The 12,982-nt window shown below is 39.1% G+C and overlaps 2 protein-coding genes and 1 long non-coding RNA gene across 5 annotated transcripts; 1 reads left to right on the top strand and 2 right to left on the bottom strand.

Annotated features, from left to right (window-relative positions):
- Positions 1–2,073: 2,073 nt before the first annotated feature.
- LOC115239513 lies at positions 2,074–8,777 on the top strand. The gene is made up of 3 exons (XR_003884644.1): positions 2,074–2,273; positions 2,520–2,529; positions 8,600–8,777. It is a non-coding gene; the product is annotated as an uncharacterized LOC115239513 (long non-coding RNA).
- On the bottom strand, positions 2,708–8,540 carry LOC115239511. 3 transcript variants are annotated; one of them, XM_029814069.1, is made up of 2 exons: positions 7,455–8,540; positions 2,708–2,783 (listed from the first exon to the last, which is right to left on the bottom strand). In XM_029814069.1, the coding sequence occupies exon 1, from the start codon at positions 8,425–8,427 to the stop codon at positions 7,480–7,482; it is 948 nt and encodes a 315-aa protein (XP_029669929.1). In that variant the 5' UTR covers positions 8,428–8,540; the 3' UTR covers positions 2,708–2,783; positions 7,455–7,479. The 3 variants fall into 3 exon arrangements, 2 of the variants coding, with proteins under 2 accessions (XP_029669929.1, XP_029669930.1); XR_003884643.1 differs by lacking the exon at positions 2,708–2,783 and adding an exon at positions 5,845–6,124 and having other exon boundaries at positions 6,242–8,540; XM_029814070.1 differs by lacking the exon at positions 2,708–2,783 and having other exon boundaries at positions 5,845–7,970; positions 8,088–8,540.
- Positions 2,792–5,775, bottom strand: LOC115239510. Its single transcript, XM_029814068.1, has one exon. The coding sequence runs from the start codon at positions 5,135–5,137 to the stop codon at positions 2,801–2,803; it is 2,337 nt and encodes a 778-aa protein (XP_029669928.1). The 5' UTR covers positions 5,138–5,775; the 3' UTR covers positions 2,792–2,800.
- Positions 8,778–12,982: the final 4,205 nt, after the last annotated feature.

Below are 12,982 nucleotides of genomic sequence, written 5' to 3'. Positions count from 1 at the left end.
AAAGTGAGGGGTTCCATTTAAGAAAATATTGATCACATTGACTTGGCCTTGAAAAGGTCGCTCAAGGTCAAGTCCATATTTTCATCATGTGTCCCCCTCTGAACCCTACAACTTTTGTATAAAACATTTTTTTCCATCTTGCTTTCTTTACGAGATATTTGCGTGCGTTGATTAAAATAACTCACCCTGTATATATATGATTTATATATTTACGAAATATATACTATTTTAGAAAGTGGTTTTTTTTTGTTCAAATATTCGCCAAATATCTCATAGGATAATTTTATTATTATATAAGTGTAACATTGCACCTACAAGATGCAATTTGCATCTAGCTTTAAATGCAATTACTTATTTTTTGTATTAACTAATTCATCTCATTAATATTCTTTGTGTAATAGTATTAAAGCTAAATCATCATAAAAAATGATATTACATATTTTGTCATAATGTATTGAAATAAATTATAAAATAAACTATTAATTTTTTTATAATCCTATTTTAATACTTTCATATACAGGATATCCTAAAACTATCGTATTTCCTCTTAATGGCAGATTCCTTAGAACATTTCAAGACGAAAATCCTGATAAAAAAGGTCGAGACTATAATAAATAATAAATAATAAAATAATAAATAATAAAAATAAATAATAATAAATAATAAAAATAGTTTTTAAATGGGAAGCGATTATACTTTACGAATGACTGAGCTGAGATCTCGCGCGCTCAGGCACGGCGAAATAACAAGTGAAAAAAGAGCTTTTATGAATGGAGCACCTTTTTATGATATTATGATTGTCGTATAAATTTACAATAGCATAGTCATTATATGTTTTCTCGCTTCTGTACGCATCGCATTAGTATATTCTTTTTATGAATAATGGATGCAAGAACTAATCTTAAAAATAATTCAAGTAAAAATTTGCGACATGTTTCAACTTCAGCTGTCAAAGTGGTCGATCAATGTTACCATGAAGGTGTTTACTATTTCGCCGTGCCTGAGCGCTCGAAATCTCAGCCCTGTCATTCGTAAAATATAATCGCTTCCCGTTTAAAAACTATTATAGCCTCGATATTTTTGTATTAGGATTTTCCTCTTGAACTGTTCTAAAGAATCTGCCATTAAGAGGAAATACGGTAGTTTTAGGACACCCTGTATAGAATAATGAAAAGAATCAACTTGTGTAAAAAGAACATGGTCCAATTTAATAAAATAAAAATGACTGAAATCTCGGAAGCGCATTCATCTAAAATAAAATTATTCTAACTATATGACCCCTTCACAACCAAGTAAATTTTATTTTAAATAATTTTTCTAACGAATTTACGCTGTTTGCGCTTGTGTGTGTTATCCCCTCCACCTCGGTTGCATGTTGCTCGCGTCTCAATTCTGGCATCACTGGTGTGTATATGTATGTACGGATTGACCGAAAATGTCTATACAAACTCTAACTCCCGCAAATCTTGAGATATCGGGCTAAATTTTTTTATATGAAGAGTATCATTAAAATATGGTTGGTATTGAATTTGATGAAAATTGATGAAGATTCATTTTTTATGACATTTTGAATTTTTTGAAAAATGTCTGTGCACGCTCTAACTTCTGCAAATTTCGATATATCGGGCTAAATTTTTTAACTTGATAAAGCTTCCTCTATGAGGAAGCCAAAATTGGAAAACCCGCTTGCTTTGATAGGAGCAGCTTTGTGAACGAAATAAAATGATGAGGAAGCATTGTGTATAAAGCCTGCGGCACACGATACGATTTTGCGTACTAGATCGCATGCGAGACATTTTGCTAGCAATTATAATGGCTATGCAACTTGAAATATTATGTGCTGCGTGTTGCTGTGCGTGCTAGCATGCTAGTTTTTGGTAATAGGTTCGGTGCTATATTTCACTATGGTTTTGTTGCTAGCTGCAGACGATACTACGACAAAAACGCAAAAAATAAAAATAATAATAAATATAAAGACAAAAGTTATATATACATATATAAGTAATTATATATTTCATTTATAATTATGGTGGTAAGGTGACATATACATGTCACAGGCTGGGTTCTGATTCCCCACCCGGGTGCACCCAGACACCCAGAGAGCGTTCAGATTCCTCCCAAGTGCTCTCGCCGGACTCTCAAGTGAGACGGTCAAATTGTCACTCTATTCACCCGGGAGAGCGTAAAAACCACCCGGCTCCGTGAGCCGGGTGATTTTTGAATGAAGATGAGTGGCAATAAGTGCGGGCAATATTGAAAAATCTAGTAATATTGTAAGTCAGAATCGGACATCAGATGCATTGAAAATTGTGTATAATCTCATGTCTAATACCGGCTTTATGTATGTTATAAACCATGATGTAATAATATATATTGGCCGTGTTCTGATATTCGCTGCCAGTACTGAAAATCTATAGTGTATATGACATACACTATAGATTTTCAGTACTGGCAGCGAATATCAGAACACGGCCAATATATATTATTACATCATGCTATAAACTGCATTTGAGCAACAGGTTTTTACAGGTATTTACAGAGATTTACAGGCTTATGCCAAAAGAAAAAAAAAAGAAGAAATTTATACGTTGTTAATACTAATATTGACGCTTTGATTGTTAGTAAAACTGCGAAGTCGAATAGTGATAGTGTGAAAACGTTTATAGTTACAACGCACAATAATTTTCTTTCTTTGCCCGCTTTCCTTTCTTCTTCTTCTTCTTCTCTCTATTTGGCTGTGAGACTTCCCGAGGGACCCGTCTATACACCATTTGCTAGTAGAACTGAAAGTATGTGAGGTTTAGATGAGTATGTTGTTTTCCTTGGCGAAATCAAACAAGAGTCGATAGATCTTGATATTATTGGTAAATGCCAACTCAGGTATGTCCAATGCGATGTTAGGTGTGATTTTATGCAATGCAGTAATAAGAGCGTCCGACTTTTCGAACGTGTCATGACAGCAGAAGAAAGCATGATTCAAATCCTGAAATGGGTGTCCACAGGAACACTCCGAGGAGGTGGAGATGTTCTTGTCCCAGAGGTGACCCTTCATTGAAGTGTGATATGTTCTTATTCTCGAGATAAATGTCACCATTGGCCTTGGAAGATCCTCCTTTATGTTTTTGTTTGTGTACCATGGGGGAGATAAGACACTGTGTATATGCTTGAAATATCTTGTTCCTTTAGTAAGGCTTTCCGCCTGAATAATCTGGGAAGCTCTGTCTTTGGATAGAGTTTTGAATTTGGAGTAAAGATTTGTGTAGTGGCACTTGCTGAGGAGGAAAGGATCAGGAAGATGCAGAGATTCTTTGGCTAGCGAATCAGCTCTTTCGTTGCCGGGGATGCCCCTATGACTAGGGATCCAAAAAATATGTGTCTCTAGCAATTGCCTTGAACACTCAAAAAGGGCTTTTCGAATTTGATAAATTCTGTGATGAGGGTTGCCTGTGGCTGCGGGGTTTTTGAGACTAGATATCACGCTCAAGGAGTCAGAGAAAATTGCAGATTTGCGTGCATTGGTTTTTAGGATGGTGTTGATGGCGTACAGAATTGCCAGAGCTTCAGCCTCAAAGATAGTGTTATTATTATTTATTCTTTCTCTGTATTCTAAACCGGTCTCCGGAGAAAAGACCGCGTAACCAACCTTGTTGTCGGACTCTGTTCGAGAACTATCAGTGTAGTAGGAGATTTCGAATTTAAAGGGCAGCGTGAGGCGGTTAAAGGATTCGGAAATGTCCGCATCTGCCGAGATTTGAAGGCCAAGATCTGTGTTAATTATAGGTTCGTGATGTCTGCATTTATATGGAAATTCAAGATATCCAGGTAAAGAGTAATGTTCAATCTGCTCGTAAAGATTTGAGTGGTCAAGGAAGATATCAATGAGGTAACATATATTATGTTTTTCGTTGTCGGACTGAGTGGACATGTATGTTATTGTTTGGCATAAAGGATGTGAATTTCGCGCAACAATTTTACATAAGAACTTCAGGGTAAGATAGTGCCAGCGCGATTCAAGTGGGAATTCCCCGTTAATATCTAATAGGACGTTAGTGGGAGTGGTTATCATCAGGCCTGAAACAGTGCGCAAGGCTGCATATTGCATGCGGCTAGCTTTTAAGTAGAGTTGTTCACTCAATGGATTAAAGGCTTGACACCCCCAGTCTAGTATAGGTCTTATATAGCCTTTATATATGGTGAGAAGATTAGCGGGGTGGGCGCCCCAACGGATCCCTGTAATAGCTTTAAGGATATTAATTCTTGGTGTTATTCGATTTTTTAAATAGTTGATGTGTGCTTTCCAGTTAAGTTCGGAGTCCAATAAGACCCCTAGAAAACGCGTTGCAGCGGAAAAGTGGATGTTTTCATTACTAATTTTTAATACAAATTTATGTTTATTTAAGAGGATACGAAGGTTGCGTGGTTTGAGGGTAGAAAATATCATGAAGCTGGATTTTGGGGGAGAAAAACTAAGTCCGAGATTGGCGAAGAATTGACAGAGGTTATCGAGCGCGATGTTTAGCAGGTGATTGATGGACTCTAGCTGGTCATCAGAGCAATAGATTGCTATGTCATCCGCGTAGTACAAAATTTTTACTGAGTTACGCAATACGGTGTGAGAAAGAGCTATGTATAAGTTGAATAAGATAGGACTGAGTATGGAGCCTTGGGGGAGGCCAATTGTAGTGTAGCGGCTGTGTAAGTTAATGCCAGCGGCAAAACCTTTAAGAAGCCGACAAGAGACGAGGGCAGTTATGAATTTTAAAATTTTTGAAGGGAGACCGTATTTGGAGAGAAGCATTATAAGAACTTCAGGTTGGACCCTGTCAAATGCTCCCATAATATCCAGAAATACTACCCCTGTGAATTTGCGGGCCTTGTTAGAAATGTGTATGTCCGTGATTAGTGTGGAAATGTTGTCTATACAAGATAGGCCTCTTCTGAAGCCAAACTGAGTGTTGCAAAAGATGGAACTATTTTCCGCCCACCATTCGAGTCTTTTATATATCATCTTCTCAAAGATTTTCAATAGATTATTCGCTAGTGATATCGGTCTTAGGGAATCTTTTCGACCTGGTTTGGGGATGAATACAGTAAAGTATTCAGTCCATTGATGAGGGTAAATGCTTTTGTTGAACATTAGATTGAATAGCTTTAATATAAGATGATGTAATTCTTCAGGGAATTTTTTTATAATTTTATTAGAGATTAAGTCGGGTCCGGAAGCTGATTTAACTTTTAACGTGTATATGGCTTCGTTGTATTCTAGTTTGGAGAATGGGGTAAGAAGGAATTCTTTATCAATATTAATACTGATGTTAGGCAGAGATGTAATAAAGCTTTGAATATTAGTAGTAGGAGTATGGGCGGAGGGGGTGGGGGGCCAACTTATTGAAAGCCTCCAGGAAGGAGTCCTCAGAGATGTGGGTACACGGAGAATTGTTAGAGTTTCTATTTGTAAATGCTCTAATGTATCTCCAAACGGTGGATGTCGGTGTATTGATGTTCAACGAGGAGCAAAACTCGCGGAACGCAAGTTTCTTTTTTTTAGCAAAGAATCTAGACGAGTATCTTCTGAATTCCAGGTATTCCTTTAGATTCTCAGATGAAGGGGAAAGCTTGAACCCGCGAAAAATTTGGCTCTTTCGCAGAATCACCTCCCTACACTCATCGTCCCACCATACAGTTGGGGGTTTTTTCCTAATACAGTTTGAGGATTGTTTTTTGGCACCTGCGGTTGACAGAGCGAGGTGGATATTATTGATTAATTTATCGTAAGTAGAATTCAAGTTATCATTGAAAAAATGAAAATGACGTACAAATTCCTGCTGGAATATATGCCAATCAATGTTGGTAGTGACAAAGGAGGGGCGACCGAAAGACGGGCTAGAGTTATAGTGTGAGATGGTTATTAAAATAGGAAAATGGTCGCTACCGTGCTTCCCGTCAAGAACCTCCCAAGTGCATTTGTGCGCAATAGATGGAGAGGTCAGTGTGACATCAAGGGCTGAGGTGGACGAGAAATCCACCGACGACCAGGTATAACCACCGTCGTTAAGACATGGGAGATTAAACTGTGATATGGCGTTTTCCAGTTTGCTTCCCTCCTGATCCGAACTCAAAACATCTGAGGACCAGAGAGCACTCTTACCATTAACATCACCACAAATAATTATTGGGTCTAAGTTAACACAACATTGAAGTAGCGAAGTCCAAGCCAGCGGCTCAGTATATGCATAATTACCGCCTCGGGGAGGGCTATAGAGCGAACAGATATATATGTGTTTATCCGGATTAAGCCAGACTTTTCCTAATATGTATTCAATGTTATTACGGTTGCAGATAAGGTTCATATTATTATCTGCTATTTGTGTGAATCTGTATTTCTTATGGATTAAGATAGCGACGCCACCGCCATGACGGTTGCAATCTTGGGAATAGATATCATAGTTATTAACGTTGGGGCGGAATTGTTCGTCTAATCTAATTTCGCATAAAGTGGCGATATCTATTTTGTAATTATCAAGTAGAAAAGCCAATTCCGGGATTCTCCTCTGCAATGAGCGACAATTCCACTGCAAAATATTGATTGTCATTATGTGAATTTACTTTGTGTAATGAGCGTAAGATAGCCCATGGCAGAGTCCATCAAGAAAGAATGGCATTGTTAAGGAAAATTCCCATTTGGGATAATATATCAGTTTGTATGAGATTGACAGAGGAGAATCTGTTTTGGCATTCAAGTATCCAATTATTTATGATTTCAGAGTGTGAGGAGAGAGTGTTTAGATTATTAGTAGTTGAAGCGAGGGGGGGAAGAGTGGATGTGGTAGCATGTTTGTTGATCGGTAAAGATTTATGGTATTCGGTGATAGTAGAGGGATTAGGAGGGGATCTGGAGGGGATTTGGGAGGGGGTAGTGTGGGTGATTTTCTTTTGGGAGGGGTAATAGACTTTAGGTTTAGGATAGGCCTCTTGTTTTTTATATGTTGCTAATGGATTAGTGGAAGATATATTAGAGTTGTGTTGAGGTTTAACGATTTTGGGGAATTGAATTTTATTAAAGGTTGAGCTAAGATTATGATTGTGGTTGCTGTAGTTGTTCCTAGATGCCACCTCCGCATAGGATCCTGGAGGAGCGCCAGGGAGGAATTCACCCAAAGTAGGAAGAGGAACTCCAAGAGGAGGGAGTGAATGAGATAGAATGTTATTTGGTTGTGAATGAGGATTTGCATTTTCGAGAATTGAAATGGCTTCCAAATGAGAGATGTTATGGTAAGCCATGAGTTTTTTTATTTTTCTCTGTTTTTGGAAGATGGGACAGGAGTTGGAGGATGCCTCGTGTTCCGTAACAGAGTCCGGCAATTTTTGTCTTTGGCAATTAATGCAAGAAGGCTTTTCGGCCGTGCAGGGTTCGTTATCGTTACTATTACAGCCATGAGAAGAGGTATTCTTACCGCAACGTTGGCAGATGGCATTCTTTTATGGAGTCCGGCATATCTTTGCAACATGGCCGAATCTCTGGCACCTCTGACACCTTCTGACTTTTTCGATAAATGGGATGAGATGAAGTCTTTTTCCCATATATATGACGCTAGGGGGTACGGTTGTTGTCCTGAAACGGATAATGTATGAATCAGAATCAACGAATTTAGTAGATGAGGTGTTATCCTTATTTAGGGTTCGAACGGGTTTTCTCAGTCTGGAAGCTTCGAATGGAGGCTGCCACAGAATGTCCCAATCCGGTGGAGGGCGGATGTTTTTTATTATGTCCTCAGGGGAATCATCATCGTCAATACCCCTGACAACAAACTGTCTAACAACTCTGTAACTAGGTATGTATGCTATCCATGTTTCCCTTGGAAAGATGATATTGGATTTTTCATTAAAAATATCACAGAATTTATTTGCAGAATTACCATCTGGGAAGGTTACTGTGAATTTATTCCTACCTATAGTTTTTAGGTCATATGCTGAAGAAAAGTTATCAATATGTTTAAAGATACGCTTACCAAACGCAATAATGCCGTAAGAGCCAGTGGAAGATCTTTGATTAGGATTAGAAAGGATAGAATCAGAGCTGCCGATACCTGTGTTGACGTTGTCGTTACTTTCTTTGTTTTCCGAAACCCGTTCCTGGGCGGCGGAGAAGGATTTATAGATGATTTTCTCTATATGTATAACGAATGGAGGCTTGGTTGAGAGGCCGTATTTGTTTGAGATTCTAGGATCTTGCAAATCAAATGGGTCCAGAGTGGATCTCTTTGGCGGGAGAGGGCTTCTCAAAGAAGAATCAGTATTCCTTTTACGATTACGATAAATTATACTGCGCACATTTTTGACAATATCATCGTTGTTATTCGTCTCGATAAGAGGCGAAGATGTGTTCTCTGTTGTGTTATCGTAGACCTCTTCCGGAGTGACCTCCATAATAATGATGAAATAACACGTGTGGTATGTGTAAAGGCGTATGATATAATACGCAGAATATGTCCTTGCACGGAAGGACAATATGGCCGTGTCCTAACTCACGTGTCAAGAGAACAAACGGAAGTCCCCCGCTTTCCTTTGATAACTCAACCATTGATTAATTTCTAACTAGATAGGGCGATCACGCATTACCAAGATGCCAACGCCGTTTGGAGACTTCAGATTCCTACGGAGTGCGTTCTGATTCCATTATCCTCTCAGACACTTTTCGTTAAACTCCGCCCATCACCCGCTCACCCGACTATCACCCATCGGGTGAAGAATCGGAACACAGCCACTAATGGCGAATTCGATTGATGTGCACTCGCTCCGTTTTTTCTGAACCAGTATAGGGCAAGCCAACCGAATACTAAATACTGAAAGAGTGCGCACTCAGTGCGCACTACTGCATCCAATCGAATTTGCCATTAGTTTCCGATAACAGTTACAAAATAACAGGTATGAAAATACCGCTCATCACTATTAGATATACTATGTCTATGGGTACACCTTATATTCTTACATCATGGATTTAATAAAAGTGAGTGTTTTAGAAATAAAAAATGAAATTAAAAAAAAGATGAAAATCGTGCAAATTAGAAACTTATGGCGAATTCGATTGGATGCACTAGTGCGCACTGAGCGGTAAAACTTAAGATTAAGAAAAGGGGACCCAGCCCCAATAACCTTGATATATGTTGTCAAGGACATAATTCTGAGTAACTTTTTCTTCTAATTTAATCGCCGCTCGTTGCTTATTAAAAAGTTATTAACAAAAAAAATTTGGAATATCCTCCCCCTCCCGCACCCACCCCACCGGTAGGCAGGGTGGACCTCGCTTTACAATGTAGCATGTACTTTGTAAGTCCGGCTAACTTTATGCAGCTCCACCCGGGTGCGCCCGATATTATAGTATATGTCACGTATACTATAATGTATGTATAGTGATCGGTTTAACCGACAGAGTGTTTCGGTTGTCTCACCCGTTGTTTCATCGGAAAAATTTTGAATTAATCATTAAAATTTTGATAGAGAATGGTTATCCTCTCAGGTTCATTTTTGATGTCGTTCGTGTACGCCTGAAAACTCTTGTTCATAACAATCGTTTTTTGACACAAACCATTCCGCTCAAATTACAGACACAATTATTAATGTATCACCATGTTCGTGGATTCATGCTTAAAGAATCGAGGTTTCTGCCCCGAAATAACACACGATATGGAGAATGGTTTTTGCTTTTTGGAGCGACATGAGGGATTACGCCTTCTACCGTTGGTTATCATGTAACTCTGCGCTTTAAATGTTTAAGACTCTTTTTGTATACAGTTTATATTGTTGATTTTAGTATTATTTGCGCTGATGATTGCCAAAAAAAGGGCCGAAACGTCCGCCTTTCGCGAATCATGTAATTAAAGAAAAAAAATTCTCTAATTTTTTAATTTATTTTACGGTTTAAATTATATATCTTTGCGCCCTAAAAACTGCGCGTGGCTCTTTTGCCATTTTACTCTGATTTTACTTGATTATAATGTATGTGTTCGAAAATAGATTTAGTTACTGCCAGTAAAAACAGTGTAGTTGGCAGCAGTGAAAATTACTAGTGCCATAGAGAAGAATGAAAGTCGCCACGCTGCCGTTTTTCGTGAGACGCTTTTTCTAAGTCGTACACTAGCGTCATGTACATCCATTTTACGCCGCCTGGAACTACATGGCCACATCCACTTTCGGAGCCGATAAAACAGTTGATTGGTTCATGTCCGTGCTACATCCACTTTTCGATACTGTCACCGACGAGATATCATTAAAGACCGGTGGTCTTATGGGATTTAGTGTGATCTGGAAAAAAACTCGCTGCGCGTTATTTTAGTTCATTCAGTTACTGTTTTATTATCAAAAATGTATAGATCTTTTCTATAACTGCCTCAAGAACAACAAAATAAACATTTTATTGTAAATTTACTGTTTTATTATCGACAATGCAAAGATTTACTTACCTACAGTACCGCGTGGCGAGTTTTTTTCCAGTAATATGTTAAATCCTATAAGACCATCGGTCTCGAATGATATCTCGTCGGTGTTTTCGATAATAAAAAAATAACTGAATGAAGTAAAATAACCGTATAAATTAAATCATTTGTGTAATAATCTTCGATCCAATCAAACGGCCGGTAATGTCAACATTCTTCAATTACCTCCAGGCCCACCGGGCCCACTTAATGGTCACAAAAGTTTACCCAGGGCTGACGGTCTTTAATAGTATGTCGTCGGTAAAACTGTCGATTTTGGTTCATGTCCGTGAGTAGGGTATATAGGCCGGTTCTAAGCCATGGTCCTCTGAGGGGGGTTAAGGGGCGAGGGAAAACCGGCGCGGGGGTATGACGTAACGCGGGGAATCGCGTCCTAACCGATGGGCGAGGGGTCCGCGGAGAGGGAGAGGGGGACCGCGTCCTAACCGATAGGCGAGGGACCCACTAACCTAACCGTCGCGAGACGTCCGCGAGTAGGTGTGAGAGAGATAGCGCTAATTATATTCTATTAACGTGGGAGAAGGATAGCGCGAGGCGTCCATATGAGCGTAAGACAAGGATAGCGTTTGCATGCACGTTGGAGAGAGATGGCGCGAGGCATGCACTTGGGAGAGGGATAGCGCGAAGCATGCACGTGGATGATACGGCGTTCGCAAGGCGGCGTGAGAGAGATAGCGCGAGGCATGCACGCGTGTAGGAAAAGGATAGCGTCCGCATTGGCGTGGGAAAAGGATGACGTTCGCATGCATGTGGGAGAGAGAGAGACAGCGCAAGGCATGCATGGACGTGGGAGAAGGTGGCGCAGAAATAATCAACATTTTTTTAAATATAATAATAATATTTATTCAAAAATTGTATATAATATAATTGTGTGTGTGTGTGTTGTTTAAGAGAGAGAGATAATGCGAGGCATGCACGCGTGTGGGAAAAGGAAAGAAGAAGGTGCAGAAATAATTGACATTTTTTAATATAATAATAATAATATTTATTTAAAAATTGTGTATATAATATAATTGTGTGTGTGTGTGTTTGTGTTTGTGTGTGTGTGTAAAAAAAATAATAAAAATATTAATGATAATTTGTATATAATATAATTTAATGGTGACGCTCCATCTGAAACAAACAAACAAAGAAATCAAATTATGTTAGTATATTAATTTAAATATTATGAAATTTTAAAAATGATACTAACAATATTCACCTTACTTCAATCTCATCATATGGCTCGAGGCCAAATAATTTTCGAAGATCGAAAATATCCTCGAAAGCCCACTCGTACGACTCCTCGTACTCGCGAGCCTCTTGCGTGTCACCCCAAATGTTTTCATGCTCCCACCGCATATTGCGCCGCAACCACCACGTGTATCACCGGTCCAGGATATTCAGAAACCGAATTTCCTATGTGGAAATCCCGTCGCCGGCGGATTTTACGAATACGAGTTACAACGCGTTGCTAATCCCGACGTACATCTTGTGGAAAAAGTGATACGCAAAAAGGGTGACAAGGTTTATGTGAAGTGGCTGGGATTTGTGCGTATCTGTTGGAACATTGACTCAAGCCGCCGCGTATTCCGCGTTGGATAAATAAAACCATGTCTTATCCCCATCAAATACTTTTTACACGTTGCGCTAAATTTTTTAGTTCTTCAACAAACCATGACATGCAATCGATACCGCGACGAGAATGATGCGCGGATAACGATTCGTCGTACGAGCAGTGTACATAATATGCTATGCTAAATACTTTATGATTTTGGTAGTTTCTCTCTTCCTCTGTCTTCTCCAAAACGCACTTCAAGTCGGCGTACACGACGAAAGGAAGCCGCTCTTTCCGATTATAATAGTTGAACGTGAGCCACTTGTCCTTATCGCTCGGTAATCGGATAGCGTATTCGTTCATCTCTCGACAGTCCACCATATGTGACTGTAATTTGTCGTTCGAGCTAAAGTAGTGCAAACATCTGTAAAAGAAATAATTTTTTTTGGTTCAATTATTTCTGCAATGTATTTTATTAAATATATACGTACCGATCGCAGATATATTTCTTGTGTTCTTTTTTGTTCAATTGCGAGCTTACAAGGCGGGATAGATTCTTGATCCACGCGAAATGTCCAACGTTGTTGTCTTCAATGTACAACAGGTTGACGTGTTTATCTCTTTTCAGCTCACTCAGACGTATCGGGACAATGTTCTTTTCCTCGATACTATATACATTGATTGAGATATCGTTGGCAAGTTCGAATTTTTTAATTTGATTTACAATCACTGGAAACTCAATGTCCTGGAGATTCAGCACTGTTGTATAATGAGGATACGAAGATACTCGATAAACCTAACTTTCAGCTGGATATAGAGCGGCGACCACAGACCACGCGAAACACGCATTGTCATTAGATTGCACGTTGATCACCGCTCTCTTCATCATTATCGCCCGCGGTAATTTTATGTGACATCCCGCGCGCAAAGGATTATATTTATTTATATTTAC

The sequence above is a fragment of the Formica exsecta genome, unplaced genomic scaffold (genome assembly GCF_003651465.1).
Source record: "Formica exsecta isolate Colony F162 unplaced genomic scaffold, ASM365146v1 scaffold384, whole genome shotgun sequence".
Lineage (NCBI taxonomy): Eukaryota > Metazoa > Arthropoda > Insecta > Hymenoptera > Formicidae > Formica > Formica exsecta.
Note: the sequence above shows the minus strand (reverse complement) of the source record. Positions and strands in the feature narration are given on the sequence as shown.